At 40.1% G+C, this 22,911-nt stretch overlaps 1 protein-coding gene across 1 annotated transcript in view; it reads left to right on the plus strand.

Moving 5' to 3' along the window:
• The window catches only part of vstm2a (V-set and transmembrane domain containing 2A), a 75,211-nt gene that overhangs the window by 39,464 nt on the left and 12,836 nt on the right, over positions 1 to 22,911 (plus strand). The window contains exons 3-4 of the mRNA XM_047568516.1: positions 9,695 to 9,745; positions 15,374 to 15,710. Of these exons, the coding sequence (XP_047424472.1) occupies positions 9,695 to 9,745; positions 15,374 to 15,710 (388 nt within the window). The remainder of the gene's footprint in view (positions 1 to 9,694; positions 9,746 to 15,373; positions 15,711 to 22,911) is intronic.

Genomic DNA, 22,911 nt, shown 5'->3' on the forward strand with positions numbered 1-22,911 from the left:
GAGCCTACACAATCACTTAGGTGGAGTTGTATTTTTAATACATAAATTAAATCTACATATAATGGATATCAATAACTTGCTTGTGCCAGGGAGTCGGTAAAATGGAAACAAGACCCCAGGATCAATATACCTAAATAAAGCCCAATAAATACACCCTTGGTACTTGTATGAGACACATAAATTATTCTCAGTGCAGCAATTTGGACAAAATGTGAGCAGAAGAACTGAAAGCACTCCAGTAGCCCTTGGGCCTGGCCCACTAATTGTAATTCGCTGAGACTAACACTGTGGGATTCTGATGCAGAGAGTCTAGTGCTTGTCTGAGTATGTCTGCATGGATACTAGCAAAAACAGTGTCTGAAAGGAGGACGTACCTTCAAGTGTTGACCTCTGCAGTGCACACAAGGACTGATGTGTCACCATTCCAATACTAATGATCATACTAATGCAAGACATGCCACTTAATGCCATATTTAGTATCAGTCCAATGAACCATTGCCCACCTTCTTTAAGTTGTCCTTTGAAACCATTTCACACTTATATGGGAGCAATACTTTGGTCTTAATTGTTGTAACGTCGGCTTGTCAAATGGTCATTTCCCCTTCACTGGATAAAGTAATGGAGTAATTGTACACAATTCAATCACTTTCATGTTTTTTATACGCACAATTGCAAGCTTTACATGTAATTAACATAGCTCTTGTCATAAACCAATGGACTGTGAAGGGGATTAGTGTTTGCATGTGAATGGGACCCCTGTCAGCTGTGGGATGTAATTAGAGTTAACAACTAAGCTTAGACCCAAAACATCTTCAAGCCAGAGTTGGCGAGCATTGTAATTAGGAAGCTCTTTACAGAGCGCATTACCGTACTTTATATATTTTACACCTACCATGGCCTCACTTTGTTCTTAAACAGGGGCCACATTGCTCCCAGGGGCCTCAGCTGGAAAGATTAGATTGAAAATGTGGGCAGCATTCCTTGCTCGTTATCAGATATGATTAAGTTCTCCAGACTGTAATGGATCTCAGAGATGCCAAACACTTCAATCATAATTGGAGATGTGTTATTGAGTATCAATACACAGCTAGCTTGTAAGGACTTATACATCTTTATATCGCCTTCATCTTCTCATCATGAGGAGGGTTTGCTGATATGCATATACTGTATATATACACACATACATACATACATACATGTATGATCATCCTGTGACAATATGTTCTGATGGGAAACTTTTGGACCTGACATTTCGTGTGGATGTTCCTGAAAAGTCAGCGGAATGGTAAGAATAAGATCTGAGCCATCAACATGTATACAATACCAGTCATCAGATGTAGCACAAAAGCCATAGAGGCCAAGATCTAGCAGCCAAGGTGCAGACTGTGCAAGGATACCGTCCAGCACATAGTAGCAGGGTGTAAGATACTAGCCAGATCAGAAACCATGAAGAGGCTGGGACAGTGTACAGGAACACCCAGAATGGAATAGAAGTACCCAAGTCCCAATGGACTAAGTATAAAAGAAGAAGAAAAACCTAGTACTAACTAAAGTATGTGAACACTCTAGTGAGAGCTGTATTTCCTGAATGGATCACAAGAGTCTAAAGAGACTCCCCCTGGTTTTCAGGAGAGGAGAACAGTAGCAGTTGTAGAATAACTGTAGCAAACCTAGACCTCCTCAGATTAATGAGCAGAAATACTAAGAATCCCTTCAGTCTTGGAGGGATTGTCCTTTGTTAGGAAAACTGAATCATTATTTGACTCACATGTGTCACAAAGTACTTCAGCACCCAGGTCAAGAAATAATCATAAAATATGTGTCACTTGTTGTACTCTCTGGCCTCACCAATAACAGGATCTAGGTTTGGCAAAGAGCAACAGTTTTGTATACATAATTATACACAAATTCAATTTGATGTGTTGGTTTGATGTGTTGGTTTTCAGACATTGCTACTGTCTCATGAATAAAACTAAAATAAAAGAAATCATCATTGCTTCAAGGAACAGAAAGCTAGACACTTCTTAAACCTGATTGTGAACCTCTGGGATTAGGGATATTGGGACATGCCCAAATAGAAAAAAAAATACAATGATTTGGATGCAGCTTTTTCCAAGACAGATTTCTGAAAAGGCCAATCAGGATATCTGTTTATGTTGTTTAACATTTCTGTTTTCTCCAAGGCGGTTATTTTTGTATGTTGTTGTTTTTTTTTGTTTAATATGTCATGTCACATCTTGTTCAAGTTGGAGACGTTGGTGTATTTTAAACAATTTCTAAGAAACTGGGCTGAGTCCACTGTCCTGGTGTCAGAATGCTTGCCTTCTGCTATTCCTCTAGAATTCTTAGAGAAAGAATAGCTCCTCTTTTATTTCAATTTTTATGGTAGTCAGATTAAATCAATAACCTCATGCTGCCTTTTACAGATGCATGCTCTCCACAGATGCTCTTGCACTGTGAAACATCACCGATGTATGACGTTTGATGCGTCAGAGTACACCTCATCTACGTAGATGAATTTTAGCTCATGATACCCAGCGTTCCTCGTCCATCTCCCTCGGAGAAAGGCCACAGGCTTGTTGCTTTTAGTAAGTGGTGGAATGGGCATGTAATTAACTCCAGTCTGTTATATTTGGCTTATGCAAAACATTTCTTGCTGCTGTGGTTGAAGAAACTATTACCTCAGCCTTCTTCCGGGATGGATTCCTCCCCGTATCATTATTGAGCATCAGTGCAAATGGCGGCTTTACAAAGAAAGCCTAGCTCTTTGATTTTGAGATACTGACACTGAGATATGCTGTTTCAGATCTTTGGGACCTTTTTCTGCTATCGTACCCCAGTGGTGTGAGGGAAGTATCCTGCCATTACTTAAAATTGTGCACATTTGGCCAGTTATGTGATAAAACAACACGAGACATCAAATACTAACAAAATGGATCCAGATGTACAGGGAGCACAGCCTAGATAGATAAATATGGAAGTATGGAGGTATTTTAGGTATGAAAAGTTAGGTATACAGCAGGATCACACCTTCCCTCTGTCATATCTATGATGAACGGGTCAACACATTTAAAGGGTTCCACGATACATCAAGTATCAGCTAAAAATCCAATTATGCAAATACTTCCTAAACTGAGTGCCCAAGGGGCAGCTTCGCCAAAGGAAAGGTTGGTTTGTGCTGAATGCACACAATATCAATAGACTATGGCTGTATAGATGTCATATACACTAATCTGCTGCTATTCATTTTCTCTAAGTCACCTGGTATTTGCTTTGCAAGGCATTTTCTAAGATGCAGCAAAGGAGTAAAGCAAAAAAAAAAAAAGGTGCAATGGTGACATTTTGCCTGTAGCTTCGGAAAGATAGCCTTGTCATGGCTTGGAATTTGGAGTGTTTTTTGTGACTGTTTGGTTTTCCTTGTGTTTCCTGTTTTTATTTTTGAAAAGTTTTTCCATGGTGTTTCTTGTCTTCTTTTTCTTCTGTTCTGTTTTCTTACCCTATTAGTCTTCAATTCGTGCTTCCTCATGCTTCTAGTTTTGGTTTTAGTTTTGCGCTTCAGGCTGCAAAACAAAATTCAGATGGGAAGCTTGGCTTTGTATGAAGGCTGGAAGCAAACAAAAACGGCTAGCCTGACTACATTCAAAATAAACAAAGTCCACTTGTGCATATAAACTTACATACTGCACATTTTTTAAAGTCAACTAATGTGATGAATGTCGAGTCGACGTCGACTAGTGGATGACATCACTAATAAAAACACAGTAGAAAGTAATGCTTTGCAACCATGAAATCTATTTTCTTGACATGAATGCATAGTGTCTCACACAAAAGAAACTACTCAGGCCTTTTTGCATGTAACTGAAGCTTGAACATGCGCTACTGTTGGTCATAGACCATGTTAACACCATAGACACAGTCAGTGCATCACCATGACACTTCTAATACGCTCAGCTCTACTCTCGTGTTGCATTAACTGACATCAAGGACATAAAACAAGCCCTACAACCACAACAGACACAGACATAGAACACAACAGAACTAAATGCACATATATCCAGCAGTTTTGATTCATTCCTCTGCAAGCGTTAGCGGAAGTCTTTCCAGTTGAGTTTTCATTGTAGTAGTACTTTTGTTTCAGGATTGACATGTCATGGTCGTATAGGCTTCATCTTTAGTCAAGTATTTCCACACACATGATGATTTTATGTTTGTTTGGATTTAAGAGGTCGAAATCGACACAAATGTACATGACCTTCTGTGTTGATTTTATGATGAAAATACACACATAATATCATCTTACTATAAAGAAAGCCGAAGAAACAAGCAAAGAACAGCGGGGTTAATTCTATTCTAAATCAGCTGCTATTAATAATAATAAAAGAACAACAGTACAACATCAAATCAATGTCTAAAAACCTACAGCTACTGAATTGATTAACATGTCCAGTCTTTCTAACAGAGGACATGTACTGGGTAACAGAATACCTTTGTTATCCAGAAAGGACATATCGTTACCCAGGAAGGACAAAACAACTGTTTTTCCTTCATAATCACTGGGTCTACTGTGTAAAACATTAGTTTAATCTTCAACACATCAATGTCATATTTAACATGAAATAGGTCATTTTAAAATGTAAAAAATTATAAATGTGTTATTAGCGTTATCCAGAAAGACACATCATGGTGGTACATCATGTACCACTGAGCAAAAAGGTCAAAATATCAACATTTTAAGAGAGATTTACTGATATTTCATCTCTTTTGGGGGTCCTTCAGAATCTGTTGGCTGATACAACACCCTGTAACATGTCTGTCCAAATCCAAATATGGTCATATAGCCACTTTATGTGCGATACACAGGAAGGACATTTGAGAATCCAAAAATGGGGACAAAAGTATTTCTTGAATAAAAATGATGAGCTTAGTGTTGTTACTATGTTTGTAGGTGTCATGAAAAACACCAACACAATTATGCCCCAGTGTATCATTAATGCCTTTATTAAGATTTCTGACATTTTTAGCATAATTTTGTACTTAGATCTTTAGCCCGGACGTTATCCAGGAAGGACAGTTTTGTACTTTTGAGCTAAATAGGTCCTTAAATTTTCATTTCTTACAGTAAATACTCATATGAGCAAGTAAAGTGGGGAGAATTGAGTAACAAATTGTACTTTTTAAATTTTTTTATTTATTTTTACTATTATAAATATGCCTCAGACACCAGAATTGACATGTCTCGTCTTTGACCCATTTTCTTAAGACATATGATATATTTAACATGACAGAGGTATTAACTACTGTTCCATATGAAAAGGACAATTTAGAGGTATTTTTATATGCATTTCCATACAAGTGCAAAGCTGGCGTAATATTATACAAACTGGTGATGAGAAGCTTTTCACTGATGTATAAACAAATTTCCTCAACAATCACGACCTTAGATTACAGGGTTTAACAGGTCATAAGAAGTCCATGACCCGAGTTTAACCTCCTCTGAGTGTTTGTGTTTGTAAAGCTGGTGATTGCTGAATAAACTCATTTGAATATTTGGTCTCATTAACATGTTTTCAGGTGTCGTTCACATATCAGTCACCCGGAAGTCAGGGCCCTCACATGATGTCCTATCCCCTCTCAGTAAGAGCTGCAGTACAATCACAGCAACATAGGGTGGTCTCACCAGTATTTCAGCTTTAAATGATGACCATTTTTCTTCAAGTGACATTAATTTAGTTTCGGCAACTCAATGAAGCTTTTTTGATGTACAATAATTGCGGAGCACATTTTACAAGAAGTCAATTTGAGATTTGCATGAAGAATGGCGTCGTGTCATGGTGGAAGGGTTTCGCAATAAAGAGACAAGCGATTGAAATTGAGATACTCACGAGCGGCTGCGGCTTTGGCTCAGAAGGCACTCATGCGACAGAAATGAAATGTAAATGGGAAAATAATGGAGGTTTACTCCGAGAGTGTCAGGGAAAAGTTTTACATTGCTGTCACGGGCTCCAAACTTATTTCAGGGAATGGTTGTCAGGTACATATTCAGATAAGGAAAGAACAACCAATGAGCTGAAACAGTTAACTATGACAAAAGTGATTATTCTCCTTGAAAGGCTTCTCTTTTTATCTGACACACACAGGAACATCTTAGAGGCAGATAAATGTGTTTTCGCAGCAGGTGATAAATGCCAGGATTCTAAATTGTAACAGGACATTCATTATGTCTCAATTACCTTAATTGCACTTGTACAGTGCCGGATGACTAATGGGTACATACTCGTAAAATACAGACATTTTTTATTTTATTTTATTTTATTTTAGTTTAGTTTAGTTTTTAGTGGTTGTGTTTGTGTTGAAAGGTAGAGGTCTACTGCGGTATGGGTTTATTCTCAATATGTGAGCAAGGTGAGGAAAGTCAGCTGACCTGGAGTCACAACACAGAGATATTGAGATCTTGACAATATCTATATAGATATAGATATATATTATTAATAATATTAATACATTCTTTTCTTATCATCCTTTAAGTCGTTTTATTGTTGCAGGCTTGATATATGATGTGGGTGACAGGAGGTTGAGTCTTAATAAACGGCCAGTGGTATGGATGTAGACTAACCTGAAGTAACTCTAGGCATCATCCTCTGTTCAGCTTAAACGTTTATCTATATTTATCTTGTTTCTCCTGCTGTTCTCTTCTCTCTCTTTTCTGCCTTTACCCGGCTGGCCTCAGGCAGGTAGGTCCCTCCATATGAGCTGGGTTATGCTCAAGGTTTCTTCCTATTAAAAGGGAGTTTTTCCTTGACAGTTCGCCTTCAGGCTTGCTCAGAGGGTTTCACTTTGGATTTCGTGTCTTGAGACAATTTGTATTGTTATTGTGGCTATGTAAATAAAATTGAATTGAATTGAATTGAATTGAATTGAATTGAATTGAATTGAATTGAATTGAATTGACAATATTAAAAGATACATGGAGATAAAACAGGATCAGGATCAATAAACTGAGCAAACTGAGCACGTTTCAAGCAAATAGTTTGGACCTAAATGGACCTACTTTATGCACAGTAACACACAACAATACACAAGAAAGAAGGGGTGAAGAAAACTAGAGCATTTTTCAGTACTGCAAGTTTCAAGCTTGACACACTTGCTCAGTTAGCATCAGAAAAGCCTAGAATAATAAAGACAATAAGAAAATCAAAGTGGAAAAAATAAACAATGATGAAGCTCCCACACAGTACCTAATTATCAGTAGTTATCGGATTTATTTCAGGGGAGCTTTGAACCGTTTGAACAGAATACAGCAAATGACGAAGGTCTTATTTTCAGGTCTAGTCTGCGATGTGTGTGGGTGCATTTGAAATTTCCACCTCCATCAGATTGAAACTCCAAAAATATTTCACCCTCCCAGAGTCTTTTCAACTGCCTGGTAACAACCTGTCAAGCACCAAACTCCTGTGCTCCCAATCTGTGGCTTCCCCTTAAATATTCATACTCGCCAGGCACACGATAATGCCGATGACATCTCCTGTGTGATTAAAAATTCAAGTTTGATGATTACACTGACATGGATGTGTCACGGTTCATGTGAGGCAACGGGAAGGGAACTCGTCAATAAAATGGGTGTGTCTGCTTTTTTTATTTCCTTGTCGTGAAACTGGGGGAAAGTAAGTTCGTGCAAAGTTTGATTGAGCAGTTATTGTATTACTCTCAGTTCTCACTTTTGACAACTGTATTTTTTTTAGCAACCTTACATTAGCCAGCTACATGTAATGTCACATCTACCTAGCTGTTATAACTTTACATGAGCTTGAATAAAACCAGAATAGGCCCATTCCCAAAATCATGGTTTGAAGGAAAGATCTGGAAACCAACACACATGAAAATGCTAGACAATGTGTGTGTGTGTATATATATATACACTATATACAAAACAGCATGCCTCCTATTGGGTAATTACTGCTTGGGCGACTGTCTTTCAGCTGATAACAAGTTATTTAACCCCAACTGATACAATGAGACATCACTTTCCCACATGGATTGTCCACCACAGAGTCCAGACCTTAACCCCATTGAGAATCTTTGGGATGTGCTGGAGAAGGATTTAATCAGTGGTCAGATGCTCACATCGTCAATACAAGATCTTGGTGATCTTGGTTTGTACCTGAGTGATTTTTCAGTGGACCAATGTTGAGGTTTACTCTGAGTAATATCAGCATGGGATTTTAATTAAAAGAATGAAAAACCGTTCATTTGGTGTTATTATATAACAAAAATATCTAATCAATTAGGAGCTGATGAAAAGCCATTTAAAAGCCACATAGGATTCGACTTAATGAAATTTCTGAGAAGCAATTAAACCATTCCTACATCTATGCTTTCCTGAACACAGCAGCCACTCTGCGTGGACCGCATCTGTCCTCCAGTGCAAGTCGAACGTGATCCTCCTCAGGTGGCATATATAGAGTGCGCACCAAGCCCATATAACCACTGTTTTAGTGGTTTATAAAAGAGGACGTCGAAATTGATGACTTGAAACAGTCCCAGCTCTAAGACGGAGGACAATTAATTCTGCCTCATCGTTAAAGACCTCTCCTAGATACAGCGGAGGATGCCGGGTCCATCTGTGAAGCCACGATGCAGGAGTCGCGCATACATGCAGACAGAGAGAGCCACGGCTCCTAATTCTGCTCATTAATCACCTGTCTGCCGAACATCCTCCAGAGGAAAGCGCGTCGGTTCCTTCGAGGTAATTACAGCACTTGAAGGAACGCTCTCTGCAGCAAACGCTCATAAGGAGCCATCTTATCCCTCTACTGCCCTTCCTTTTTTTGTCTCATCTGTGGAGGCAATTGCTTGCATGTCCTCTGGAGAAACTTCCTCCTCCCTTTCTGTCGTGCCTCTCTTGGTCCTCTTCAGCTTTGTAGTCAGCAGCCTCTTTATTTATTTATTTATTTTTTTTTTCCGGGCTCAGGTCCATTTGGCATCCGATGTGGGATAAATAAATTATAGCCTCTAAAATCAATGCCCAGTCCATGATGTAGGCTGTCGGCTTAGCGCTTGCCACCATGCTAGAATTATGCCAGCAGAGCTCAAAGGAGGCATTTCTTGAGTCCGGGAGCTGTGCTGCAATTCTGTGTTTTTTGTGCTTTTGAGAAAACCTATTCCCACCCTTCTGACATTTTATTATTTGTCATAAGTTTTCATGGGTAATATTATTTTTTACCGCAGAGACTGATGGAGGTTTCGAGGGGTAATTTGTCTCAGGAAGCTGTGTATCACCGTTTATCACTCAGCATCCTGGTTTGAACCTGTTTTTTTTTTTTTTTTTTCACTCTTATGCACAATACACAGTAGCATCTGGAACCTGTCTTTAATTTCTCAACGGAAGCACTCAAAGAACCCAAAAATAAATCGGAAAAAGTGGCAAGAGTGGCATTTACTTTTAAAGGCAGAACAGTAGGAATGCAGTCCCTCAGTCTGTAAACTGTGTGTTGGTGTTGCTTTGAAAGATTTATATCCCTCGTGGATAGATGATGCCTTTTTCTCAAAGTTGCCGTAGTAATCTCGTTGTTGGTTTTAGACGCTTGGCCTGCATAACATACATCCATGTCTCAGAGTGGCTCTTGGAGCTACATTTTAGTCAGCGAGCTACTGTCACTTTGCCAATGCTTTCTTTTCTCTTTCTCTGTGTTCCTAGATGCAGATGATACCAGAGCCCGATCCTGACGATGAAGGGACAAAAATAAGTGTAAGTTGAAGAAAAACGTCATGCATCCCCAGTTGGTGCTTCCCATCTCTCTTTCTATCCTGACCCAAACTGCCAGCTTTTCATCCTGAGCAAACACAACAGCCTCTGATTTCCCCGAATAATACACCTTCAACCAGAGAAAGGAGCTAATCAGTGAAATCTGCGGCAGTGTATTATTACTGTCAGAGTGGTTCCCTTCCTGCGCTCATGCCCCAGCAGCCATTCCGCCCCTTTTTCCTGCCACTCTGTGTGAGCTTTTTGTGCCTGGTGCACCACGCAGCCTTCGTCTGAATGACCTCACTGGAGACCTGAGATACTCAAAAAGTCACGTGGAATCAAAAGCGGCAGATTAGAGATCAAGCTTATACACGCTGGTTTATTCAAAGCAAGGTCATTATGGGTTTTTACAGGATCTTGCACTATTTGACTATTTGCGTTCCTGCATGTTAGTGGTGCGATGTTATGATCCAGCACCAGCTTGTGGCAGTTTGTGAGTGAGTCCAAAAACATGACTTGTTCGGGGTCCAAGCATGAAAGTGTATTATTATTATTATTATTATTATTATTATTATTATTATTATTATTATATTAATTTTTTATTGTTCTTGTGGTCCCATTATCAGAACTGCGAAGTAAACCATGTGGTACAGAGGTGACACTTTAATGGACTAATGTGAAAAATGTTCATATAAGAAATTGGGAACCATGTCAACCAATTTCAAATTGCAGCTAAGTAGTAAGTGCAATTTATTGAATGCCTCATGAGTGGTAGGTCATGCTTTCACATGCTTTACATCATTACATTGCTTGAAATCAGGTGCATCTCATTATGTAGGGCACGTATAACCATTACGCATAATATAGAAAAATGTGCAGAAAACCTTTGACGAAATAGTCCACAGAGTTTTCATTTATTTGTCATTGCTTTCCTTTGACCAAGTGCACAGATTGTTGCACCATGAATCCCCAAAAGGCAACTGAAATGAACATCATACCCTCGATTTCACACTAACTTCAAACTATATACACTGTATATTATTGTTATGCACACAAACGTATTTAAAATTAACATCAGCGTTGGCTCTACTAATGTTGTCAGATGACGAGGGATGTATATTGTTATGATTTCATCAATACCGATACAAATACCAATACCCCTTATCGATACCGATATTTATCGATACTCTTATTGGTACTTCAATGTAATTTAGAGTAAACAATAAAGACTTTAAAAGATGTTAAAAGATTCAGACAAAAAGGCCGCTGCCACTGGTACGGTGTTGCACTCAGTAGCATTTAGCGGATGAAGTTCTGCCACGTCCAAGCGTCAATGACAGCGCAGCCCTTCAGTTTTATATTATGAAATCGACTCTGATAAAGTGGGCCCACACTTTGGATCGCTTAGACCAGTGGTGTTCACTTAAAATTCAAAGAGCTCCAGTTACTAAAATGTCCTCCCAGCAAAGGTCGAAATATGTCGCTCGAAATAGTGTACACAGATGTAAATAAAATCAACAAAGCACATGCATTTCTTAATCATTTATTGTCGAATTTCAAGTGTTTGCAAAGTAATTTTTAACATATCAATAAGTCTGAACCTATAGAACTACAATTGATTTGATTGGCTTGGCCATTGATGACGCTTCTGATGTATTAACAAGATTAATGGCGCATGCACAAATGATTTATCTTTTTATTAACGGGTCAGTCGACTAGGTGCTGCATCATCATGATTTTTGATTTTGATATACTATATTGATCCCTGAGGGGAAATTATGTCCTGCTGTTTGATCCATTGACTGTATATACTATGGACAAACCCAACGTGATGTTACCCGTTGGATTCTGAATCTCAAAAATGAAGCCTGAAGTAGGCGGAGCTTGCGGTCGCCATGTAGGATGAGCTTTACTCCGCCCACACTTGGATACTGCAAATATGGATACGGCAGTTGTGTTGGGGAGGAGCTGAAGCAGCTTGAACATTGAAATGCGCCCACCCAACTAGGCTTTAACAAAAATCGGTGATGGACCGACGACTTAAAAAACAAATAAGTTAGAAAAAAAATCACCCCCTGTACCGTTGTCATGAATGCTGAAATAAACCATTAAGACCAAAACCGGTTTTTGAACCAGGCTGTAGTGGCCACTCGATGAACTGCATTTTTATGCACTTCACATGGGCTTCATCGCTCTGCCCCGTCAGTAGCTGCCTGGTTTGGCTGTGAGTTTCCAAAGTGGACGGAGCACATGGTCACCATGTTGGATGACTCCAGCCACACTGGGATATTCCAAATATGGACATGGGGGAGTCTTGTTGGGGTGGAGCCAAAGCAGCCTGGATGTTGAGACCAGTAGACCCAGTTCTAAACCTAAATTAATTAGTTTGAAAAAAAAAATCTCCCACCCCCACCAAAATCGTATCAGGCTGTAAACATGTTTAATATTGCTGTAAAGTTGGGCTTTTTAACGTGGTCAGGCTCCGTTTTGTCGGCGCATGCTCTGTCTTGACGTAAATGCGCAGTGACGCTTGAGTGACGTTTCCTCAACTGGTCTGTGGCGCTGCGGAGAGCTTGTTATATTCCATGATGTTCCATGTATGCTTTTATTTTGAAATCCCAAAGTGGAATGTAACAATACCTATGGTTACTGTTGCCAGGGATAATAATAAAAAAAAAGTAGTGGAGCTACAGAAAGTTAAATGTTACAAACTTGCAGTCGAGGTATCTGGTTTGTGTCAAGGTAGATTCTAAACAGATCGTAAATAGTCTATCACACCGTGGTGTCAGAGATTAGTAGTTAGACGGACCTACCGCCTAAAGAAGAAAAATAGAGAAAGGAAGATGTGACAAAGTGTCCGAACGCTATGTAATCAAATACATGCCAGTATATTAAGAATACATATCATAACGGAAACAAATACCGTATTTAGTATGAACCGGTATACCACCCAGCTCTAATTTCACACTAAATGTCAAATACCAAAAAATGAATGCCCCTTCAACCTGTACCTTCGTGAAGATAAGAAAAATATATATAAAAATATATAAATAAAGAAACAAACAAAAAGGTTGGGAAGTGAACTAAGCAAACGTTTGCCTTTTATGTGTATCACTGGTTGAGTTGCCCTGATTACCATGCATGGGTGAGTCTCTGTGCCCCTGCTCTCTGAGCCAGACAGACACACTCCTTCACCCCTTATTAATAAATGCACAGTTCTGGATTTCAGACTGACTCGTGGGTAAGGCCATTTTTTTCTTTCCTAACCTGTCACTTATTTATTCATTTTTTTGACATCAGATTCAGGAAAATGGTTAGCCACAAAACCTACTGTCAAATGTGCCCTATACAGTACACTGCAATATATTATTTTTGCCCCAATTTTTTGTTATTGTAGTGGCTTGCACTCAAGTGGTAGGAAATGTCTGCAAATTACAATCATTGAAAAAAAATACTGTGTTCAGGGGCTCAAGTGTGGTTCCACAATTAACATTTTGCAGACTTCCTGAGGTCTGGAAGCATTGCTGTAATAGTCTTTCTGACTTTAATTTAATCTCTTATTTAGCTTGGGAATGCAGCTTGATCAGGCTGAGATCATGTGACTGATTCATTTCAGGATAATTCACTTCATTTACCTTTGTCTTCCAACTTGGCCAGCCTCAAGCAGATGAGCTGGATTTTGCTCATGGTTTCTTCTTAAAAATGTTTTTTTTTTTCTTGCTTTTTTTTTCTTTTTTTCAGGCTTCAGACTCTAACTTTTCTAAAGCGTGAGGCAGTTTTTATTTTATTTGACTACTTAAAATAAATTGAATTGAGCTACGCTAAAAAAAAAACAAAAAAAAAACATACTGGTTTAGATGATATTGTATGCCTTGGCTCATGAGAAGCCATCTCTGTACCTTCTCTTTTCTGTCCTTCTGGTACAGGTTGATCTGAGTTTAATCCATCCAAAGGGTTGTTTTTCTTTTCTTTTTTTTGATTATTTTGGGAAGGTCTAATCTGGCCTTTCTATTCTTTAGGTTCATGGATGGTTTGCACTTTGCTGTAAACCCATGTGGATTTCTTTTCTCGGGAAGTCTTCTTTTTATGGTAGACCTGGATAATGAAATGTCTGCCTTCTGGCAAGTCTCATTCACTTGGGGTTATTATTTACCAAGGAAAGGCTCCCACGATCATCCATCACTTTTGTCTTCTTTTGATGTGCAGGTCTTTTTATGTCGCGAAGCTCACCAGCGTGTTTTTTTTTCTTTCAGTTATTTATTTTTGTAAATCCCTGCTATCTCTCTGATTGTTCTGTTTTGGTAAAGCCTAAAGATGGCCTGTTTCACTTGCAGGGGGTTCTTTTAAACACAAATGCCACACTTGGAATAACCTCCAGAACTACTACCTGCTTAATCGATGAAAGAACATAAAAGGAATATCTCCGTCCATGAAAGCTTCAGAGTCAAATGTCCAATCCCTTTTGAGCCCACAAAAGTAGGAGACTGTGCATAAAAATAATCCCTACACCTTCCAGGAAATTTAAATGTGAACACCATCAAATTGAAGCTGAGAGTCTGAAATCAGGATAGAATTTAGTAATGCTTTGATGAACAGCTAAAAGTGCAATATTCGGCAATGGCCAAGTCAGTCACATTGATCTTAGCCCAATCCAGTTGCGTTGTTTTAGTGCCCAGACCTATATATGGTCATCCACCAGAAGATGTTTCTTAACTTAAGGCTCTTTTAGGGACCTGTAACCTACCGACATAGCCAATGGTGGTGTGAGCCATTTGCAGTCTGGATCATCCCCTTAACAAACGGTCTGCGCTGTCGCTGTAGCTTCTGCGTCAACTTAACGCAGAGGTCTAACTATTACTTACTGCCTAATAGAAATCACCTCAGTACGGGCTGCAGGAAGTTATAGTAAATTCTTTTCCAGATTTATTTCCATCACTGCTACGCTGGTGTATTGTTATTGTTGAAACGTTCACCTCTTGGCCTGCATGGTTGCATTACAAATTATAGGCAAATATGGACTAACATGAAAAAATACAGGATACCATAGAAGCATAAGAATGCTAGCTTGCTGACTTAAAGCTGCATTTATTTAATTGAATTATTGGCCTTGTCTGCGCGGGCAACACCCCAATTTAAATTCAGCTTATTGCAAAGGACATATGTTAATCCAGCAGAGATTTTACGTTACTGCATTTACTCATGTGTTTGTTTTGGATATTTTGAATACATTAGGTCATTACAGGCAAAATTCCAAACCAAAGTAGTGAATTCACAGTATTGCTGTGTCACTATGATTGACTATCTTAATTTCCAAAAATGACCAAAATGTACATTCCATCTAGTTCATTTATCTATAATAAGTGCCTCAGTTGGCTTTCCAGGAAATAACCTTTATCGTGAAATTATTTCACAATATTCGATTTGCTGAGAAAGAAGTTAGTCTAAGGCCCTGGGGGCTCTGGCAGGATGGAGGGGGATGTGAAGCTTCTTGTGAGAGGTGCAGTATAAGAGCCTTGCAGCATGTTGTAAAATAAAGCGACATGATGAATCATGGAACCTTGTAGTATTTCATCACACCGTCCGCTGTTATCAATGTTGTGACACTGTGGTCTCTTTTAATTACTCTAACAGACAGTGAAAGTCCAGGGCAACGACATCTCGCACAAACTGCAGATCTCCAGAGTCGGCAAGAGCGATGAGGGACTGTACGAGTGCAGGGTGACGCGAGCCAACTACGGGGAGATTGTGGAGTACAAAGCCCAAGCCTGGCTGAAGGTCAATGCCACTGCCAGGCCCCGGCGACCACCACAGCCTCCCAAGAAGAGCTCCCCGCTGCACCTGACAGACAAGAAGCCGAGAAAGTCCAGCTCCTCTCTGGGCCAGGACAGCATGAGTTCAGACCAGAGGGTGGCCTCGACCTCCACCTCTCACACATCATCCAATACAGATAAACACAACCCCGGCTCAGGTAAGGTTTCATACTGTGGACGCTCTAGGCTTATGTAGCCAGGATTTATGTTGCCACCCAAAAAAAAATCTGCTTTGCATTTGTGAGTCATGTACTTAAAAATGTTGGTTCAGAAAAAAGCAATGGAGTCTAAATTGATGCACAGTTACAAAAAAATACTATCTTTTAAGAACAGCTCTACCCTGCTGTTGTGTGCAGTTTACACCACAACTTGGAACAGCAAGAATGCACATTTGAACCACAAACCTGAGAGCATCTGTCTCGCTGATAATACACCGGAGACTGCGACATGTTATTTCTTTTTTGGCCTGGACACACTTTAAGCCTCTTTCACACATGCACTACAGCCCTGACATTTCCCGGGCATCACCCGAAGGAGTCGTATGTGCGAATGCAAATGTCCGAATCAGTGAGACATTAAACATTAAGCAGACATTATGCGGCCAGCATCTTAATACAGAGGGTATAAGGGGTATGTCCAACTAAGCCGCTGTGCGAATAAGACCTGATTGTCCAGACAATGTCCAGAATAAGAACAGCCTGTAAGCTGGACAAGAAACTTAGCAAGCCAGTATCATACACAGTAAATCCACCTTTCATTATGCTATTTGAAGGACTTATGCAGGCTGAGTCTTAATTCAGACATTATCGACATGATTCCATGGAGGTCGTAGAAATGTTTCATGCATGGTAGTTTGGAAGGAGACAGAAGAGGAAATGATTGGTTTCTAGATGCAGGCAGCGCACTGAGAGCAAGCAACACGACTTGGCATACTACTCTTATTCTGTTAGATGAGATCAGTACGGTCAGACTCCCAGTTGTATTTTGGAAAATGTTCTTCCTCATGAGTATCCTAGTATCTGAGACAGAACTCTTCTGGTGCTTCTTAAAAATCAACTCAATACAGAGGGGTTTCCTGCCACAGGAGGCTAGCTGTCGGCTCTGGGACCCTTTATCTTAGCCGCTTAGGCTACCTGCTGTAGTAAATTATTTGCGAGATTTATTGCTACACTGGTGAATTGTTATCGTTGACACTACTGTACCACCGCTTGGCCTACATGGCTGCATTAAAGATTACACACAAATATAATCCGTGGGTTGACAGGAACAAACGGATGCTATAATAGCTAGAGAATGCTAAGCTTGCAGGTTTAAAGCTGTTTTGTTTGTTAACTGAATAATTGTAATTCATGGCCGTTGCTGCACAGTCGATCATGGAGGTTCATTCACGTCTTTAACTCTAATACCCCAATCTAAATTCAGCTTATTGCAAAGGACATTAGCGTTACTTCCCGCCCTTCACCAAGTGGCGTGAGGTCAGAATCCGTTCAAACGTGTCCGCTGCGTTCTGCCTGTCGAGTTATCGTGGTGAGTGCAAACATGATCAGCATCTCCAATAAATGGAAACACATAAAGCTAATGGAGAATGGCAATGTTGAAGCCAGCTGCGTTCCCACCGCTCACCACGTGCACAGCACTGTCAGTAAGAAAATCAGTAGCAAATCAAATGAGGCGGTTTCGCATTTAAAGTTATGTAAAAAAACAGCTTAAATATGTGCAAACTCAATTAAAAGCGCAAACAAGAAACACTGGCAAGGGTACGACAACATTTTTTTTTTTTTAGATTCATCATGCATCATATATTTTTGTAGGTTTTTGGAACTTCCAAAAAATCTTTTAGGATCTGAAACCCTTAAATGCAGAATAGACTATATGCGGCAAAAAATAAACCTGCACTGACATTAAGTGTCTTCATACAAACAGTGGTGTCGAATGTGAGATCACCATTATGCTGTTTAACCCCCCATACACCCTAAGCTCCTCTCCTTTTGCCACAACACAGCCAAACAATCAGTAGTTCTGTTTATTTTTCACTAACCAAAAGCTGGTTATATTAATTAAATTGCTATGCTGTTTTATTTGTGTCAGCAAATTATCTATCTTTTTATATGCCAGGGAACAACTCAAAGTAAAAGATAAATTGGTCTAAAATAAATCTACATGAAATCAAATCTAATTCTTCATGCGTTGAATCACTTGCGCTGAGAATACCTTGCTAGATTTGCATTTATTTTATTTATTCATGTTTCTAAACTTCAACTTCCACAAGCTAATAGTAGGAATCCATCTTGCATCACTGGCAAAACAGATCCATAAATAGCCGCCTACATTTTGCCCTCAGGTGGCTTTGTGTAAATTCTCATCATTCTCATCATTTCTCTGACTACCCAGCTATGTTATAATTATGCTGCTCCATCTATAAATGCCATATAAAATCATTTCTCCACTGGTCAGAAAGTTCAAACACAACGCCGGCCCTGCTATGGGCTCAGATAGCCCTCTGCACCCTGCAGCAAGACACAGAAAGATATTACTTGCCACTGAATGGAGGTAAAAAGTTGAATAATCCCCAGGGCTGCAGAGTTGGAGATTATGAAGCAGCCAAATTATGCTGACAACTGTGTTGCAGTGAGTCCTCTGTGCCGTGTGTCTGACACTGATAAATGCCTCTCTGTGGCTGCTCAGGCAGCCTTAGCCACCTTCTCTGAGCGCCAGAGAGGTGTTACGGCTGAGGGCGACAGAGTTCTATTACTGCCGCACTCAGGTTTGAGGCAGATGAGCCACAATAGGTAAATGAGCAAAAATGAAATTAAACCTGGGACAGTGTAGATATATTGCTTTTCCGCATTGCTGCATCTGTAAACAATGAGGCACTTTCCAGATGGGGGTGGGGGCAGGGGTGGGGGTGACTGTTGCTGGTGGAGCGGCTGCGGCTGCAGCAGCGGCGGCAGCAGAGCGGTTTGTTCACAGCTACTCCCCACCAGTGTGTCAGTTGTTGTTAGATCACAGCTCGGCCTCCATTGTTCCTGGCAGTGTTGTTCTCTCAAAGCTCAGAGGTGACCGGAGCTGAATGTGGAGAAAAAAACAAAAAGGGAAAGAAAAATGTCCCCTAAGCCTGACTTGTCCCTCCACCCCTGAGGCCTGCCTGATTCCCACATGAAAGAAAAACAAATATGGACTCAGCTTGATTGCATAAGCATTCATCCTAACAAAACAATCTCTGACCTTGTTTTTAAGAACCAATATATATATTGATCACATATGTCTAAGGAAAGAACACCAATGAGTCATCACTCCAATAGAAGCAGTCACACACATTCTGAGTGTAACACTTCAAGTCCATGATTCTTCAGTGCAGTGCTTCTTTACTCAAACGTTTGTTGTCTGGGTGCATGGACTGTAAATCTCACTAACATCTGTGAGAGTACTGCAGGGGAAAAGCTCCCAGTCCTGTGCGCTAAAACCTGCTCAGGACTGGATGTAACAGATGTCTTCTCTACAAATGCTACTGTAACTGTGGCACCATTCGTTACAGCTGAAACTTTCTGTGTTTCTGCTGCAGCGCAGTTACGTTGCTACAAGATCATACATATCTACTGCTTTTGATTTTGTTTTAAAATCCCATGGGGGCCTCTCTGTGTGGAGTTTGCATGTTCTCCCTGAGTCTGCATGGGTTCTCTCTGGGTAGTCTGGCTTCGTCCCACTGTCCAAAGACATGCTCCTGTCCAGGGTCTAAACCACCTCTCGCCAGATGACAGAAAGTTATACATTATTAGTTTGCAGGGAGCTTGCAGGTGTATTTTACTTATTCTAAATGCATTGAAATAATTTTAATTCAATTCAATTCAATTTTATTTATATTGCAACAATAACAATACAAATTGTCTCAAGACGCTTAACAAAACCTGGCTTGAAACATTCAGAGCAAGCCTGAAGGCAATGGTGGCAAGGAAAACCCTGAGCAGGACCCAGCTCATATAGAGGGACCCATCTGCCGAAGGCCAGCCAGTTGAAACAGAGAAGAAAGAGAGAAAAGAAGAGCAGGAGAAACAAGTAGGGAAGAAACCGATACCCAATAACGTTCTGCTTCCAAAGGCCAATACCAATAACCAGTAAGGAGATAGGAAGACTAATGAATAAACAGTTTTGACTCTTGAACATATTTATTTTTTCAGATGAAAGACTATTAGCAAGCAAACATTTGCTAAAAGATCAGGGTCAAACAAATCTATTTGATATTTCAAATGAACATCACCAAATAAAGGCCTCTAGACTTGAAATACTTTAAGTGCATCAAGTTTAAAAGTAAATAAAGTGAAAAAGTGCAGTCTACAATTTCTAAAAAATAAATAATGCACTGACACAAGTTAGAATCAACCATTTCTATGCTAGTTCTATGCTGTTTCTCCGTCCCCGTGGTATTTTCTTTAAACATTTTTTGCACTCAGCCAGCAAAATGTCTTCCTTAATACTATAACCTTAAAAAACTCCCACACTACTGCTGCCATCTTGTATTTACAAACGTATGTACATTGTGAGCATTCATGTGGTGGCGGAAATTCCCCTTTCCTGGTTTGTGAGTCTTTTCCCAGATCTTTTTATGTTCATGTGTCTATGATTTATGTGTAACATCCAGAGCAAGGAGTGAAATATTGTGGATAAGATTTTACGACATGAGGGAGCAATGAGGGAGTATTGCATTTTTTCAGTCAGAAGGTTTGTTTTTCCGATTATGCTGACACCACTTGAACACAACATTCACTGCAGGCTGTACAGGTCTCATGTAGGGAGGGAGCGCCTGATTAAAACGACGACTCACACCACAGTACTGACAAAAATATATATAATATGTTATTGGGCCGATAAGTCATGATATCGGACTTATCGGAATGATGTCATAATGTCCTGATATCGGGCCGATATTAGGAACTTGGTGCCAGAGAGAAGAAAGTACAGGACATGTCCTCAGTGCATTGTCCCCAGCAGCCTAGGCCTTTTCCAGCCCTAACTCTAAGCCTTGTGAAAAAGGAAAGTCTTAAGCCTGACCTTAAAAGTAGAGAGGGCGTCTGCCTTTAGGTTATAGTATTATATGTCCTTGTCCCTCTCAAGACAGTGAATGGTATTTTAGCAGTGCTGGGCAGTATTTCAGGTTTTGTCGCTCAACCCCAACATTTTGCTACCTTTAGCATGTTGTACAATTGTTCTTATGGAATAACACATTGGTCAACTTAATGTTCTGGTAATGTCAGCACTGACATTGCAAACAACTGTTCGGGTGTGGGAAAAATGCTGCAAACTAAGAATGTTTTCAAAAATATAAATAATGATGCCAAAATACAAAGTGAGCGAACAAAAGAAAAATCTAAGTCAGTCCCACTGTGGTCGGCCAAGGAAACTTGGTTTTTGTGGAAGAGTTGCAGGCAAAACTCCATAACTCTGACATGGAACCAAGGCCAACTGACTCAACTATCCATGAAAACATAGGAACTGAGGTGCAGAAAAATGGCAGCAGGTGCTCTGGACCGATGGGTCAAAACTTGAAATATTTGGCTGTAGCAGAAGGCAGTTTGTTCACAGAAAGACTGGAGAGCAGTACAATAATGAGTGTCTGCAGGCAACAGTGAAGCATGGTGGAGGTTCCTTGCAAGTTTGGGGCTGCATTTCTGCAAATGGAGCTTGGTCAGGATTAATGGTGTCCTCAGTGCTGAGAAATACAGGCAGATACTTATCCATGGAATATCATCAGGGAGGTGTATGGTTAGCCAGCTGTACCTAGAATGTACCTAGAAGAATTGATACTGTCTTGAAGTCAAAGGATGGTCACACTAAATATTGATTTAGATTTCTCTTCATTTATTCACTGCATTTTGTTCACTGATGAAAACAAACTATTAACACCATTTTTAAAAGCATTCTTAGTTTTTCCCTCTAAACTTGCCTAAAACTTTTGCACAGTACTGTAGTCCTAGTTGGGTTTGGTGTTAAATAAATATATGGAGTATTTTACTTCCCACACTTGAAAATGTATATTGCATGATTACAGTAGTGTCTCCTTTTCTACAAAAACTGAGTAACTGAAGCCACAAAAATAAGTTTAAAATTATTCATTAAAAATATTTAATCCGAAGTTTAACTGATGACTAAAGCTGCCAGCCAATTTCATTTAAGTTCAAGCTGAAGCTGGCATGACGAAGTATCCAGTTTAAGTGCAAATACATAACTCACCACCGTGATTTCATATGGCAGAAAGTGTAAATTGGATGCACATAAGGAAAGGTCTTGTAATTCTGAAAACAGGCTGAACAATCATTCCCCACCATTAAGCTCTAATTAGCTGTTTGTTCCTCTTGTCAGATATGGCCATACGGTCTGGAAAATGGTTGCAGTAATGTAAGCTAAGACACACAAAGCCACTGGTGTGATCCTTTCAAATGTGGTGGATGGTAATTGTCTAGCTTTTGCATAACTCACTAGACTGTGTTATCACATTTACTCTCACTCACAGTTGAACAGTCAAGCTGCATGGCAATGACATCCACTTGTATTTAAGCAGTGAGACGGCCAAAAAATAATCCAGCCATGGCTCAGGAAGGCAGACAGGCATTTAGAGAGTGTATCAGTCAACAAGCAAATCAGACGACAAGTTTTGCAAGAGAGCCACCGGGCAAGAAAGCAACCAAGTTAAAGAGAGAGTCTGCTAGTCAGCCATTCAGTCAGCCAGCCAGCCAGCCAGCCTGGGATCAACAGCAATAGATGGAACTGGCATTAAGCCAGTCTGAGCTCCCCGCAGAGGTGCTGTGGTGATTCACCTTCCTGCCTCACTGAACCTGACTGCCTCGCTGGCCTAGAATCGATATTCTACGTCGCCAGTTCACCGAGCCAAACACATTTTGGCAAAACGTAGAATGTTTTGTTAGGTTAAGTAGGACGAAATGAAAAGTATTCAGTATGGGTCTATTCTAAACCAGCATGCACTGAGAACGCTCGAAGAGGTCTTTACCAGCTCAGACGTGTACTCTCACTCATTATACTCTCACATAATTCAGTCTGCACTTGCTCAGGCTGAGCAGGAAGGCAGGACGGAAGAAAATTCAAACATCAAGTGGCATCATCTGAACCCAGAGACATCATGTAAAGTTGGATGTCTTCAAATCTGTCATAGAAACCCTTTTCACTTTTCCTTGAGCTTCAGCCTCCAAGAATTGAGCGGCAAATTCATCCAGGATAACTTTGAAAGACGTCGACCTTGTCAGGGAAACTTTGACAGGAAGTGGGCGGAGGCGCCTTTTCAGCCACGGCAATGGATAAATGAAATGCTGCAGCTACCGCCCGCGTGTGTGTATGTCTGTTCCATTGTGT

The sequence above is a fragment of the Mugil cephalus genome, chromosome 18 (assembly GCF_022458985.1).
Source record: "Mugil cephalus isolate CIBA_MC_2020 chromosome 18, CIBA_Mcephalus_1.1, whole genome shotgun sequence".
Taxonomy (NCBI): Eukaryota; Metazoa; Chordata; class Actinopteri; order Mugiliformes; family Mugilidae; genus Mugil; species Mugil cephalus.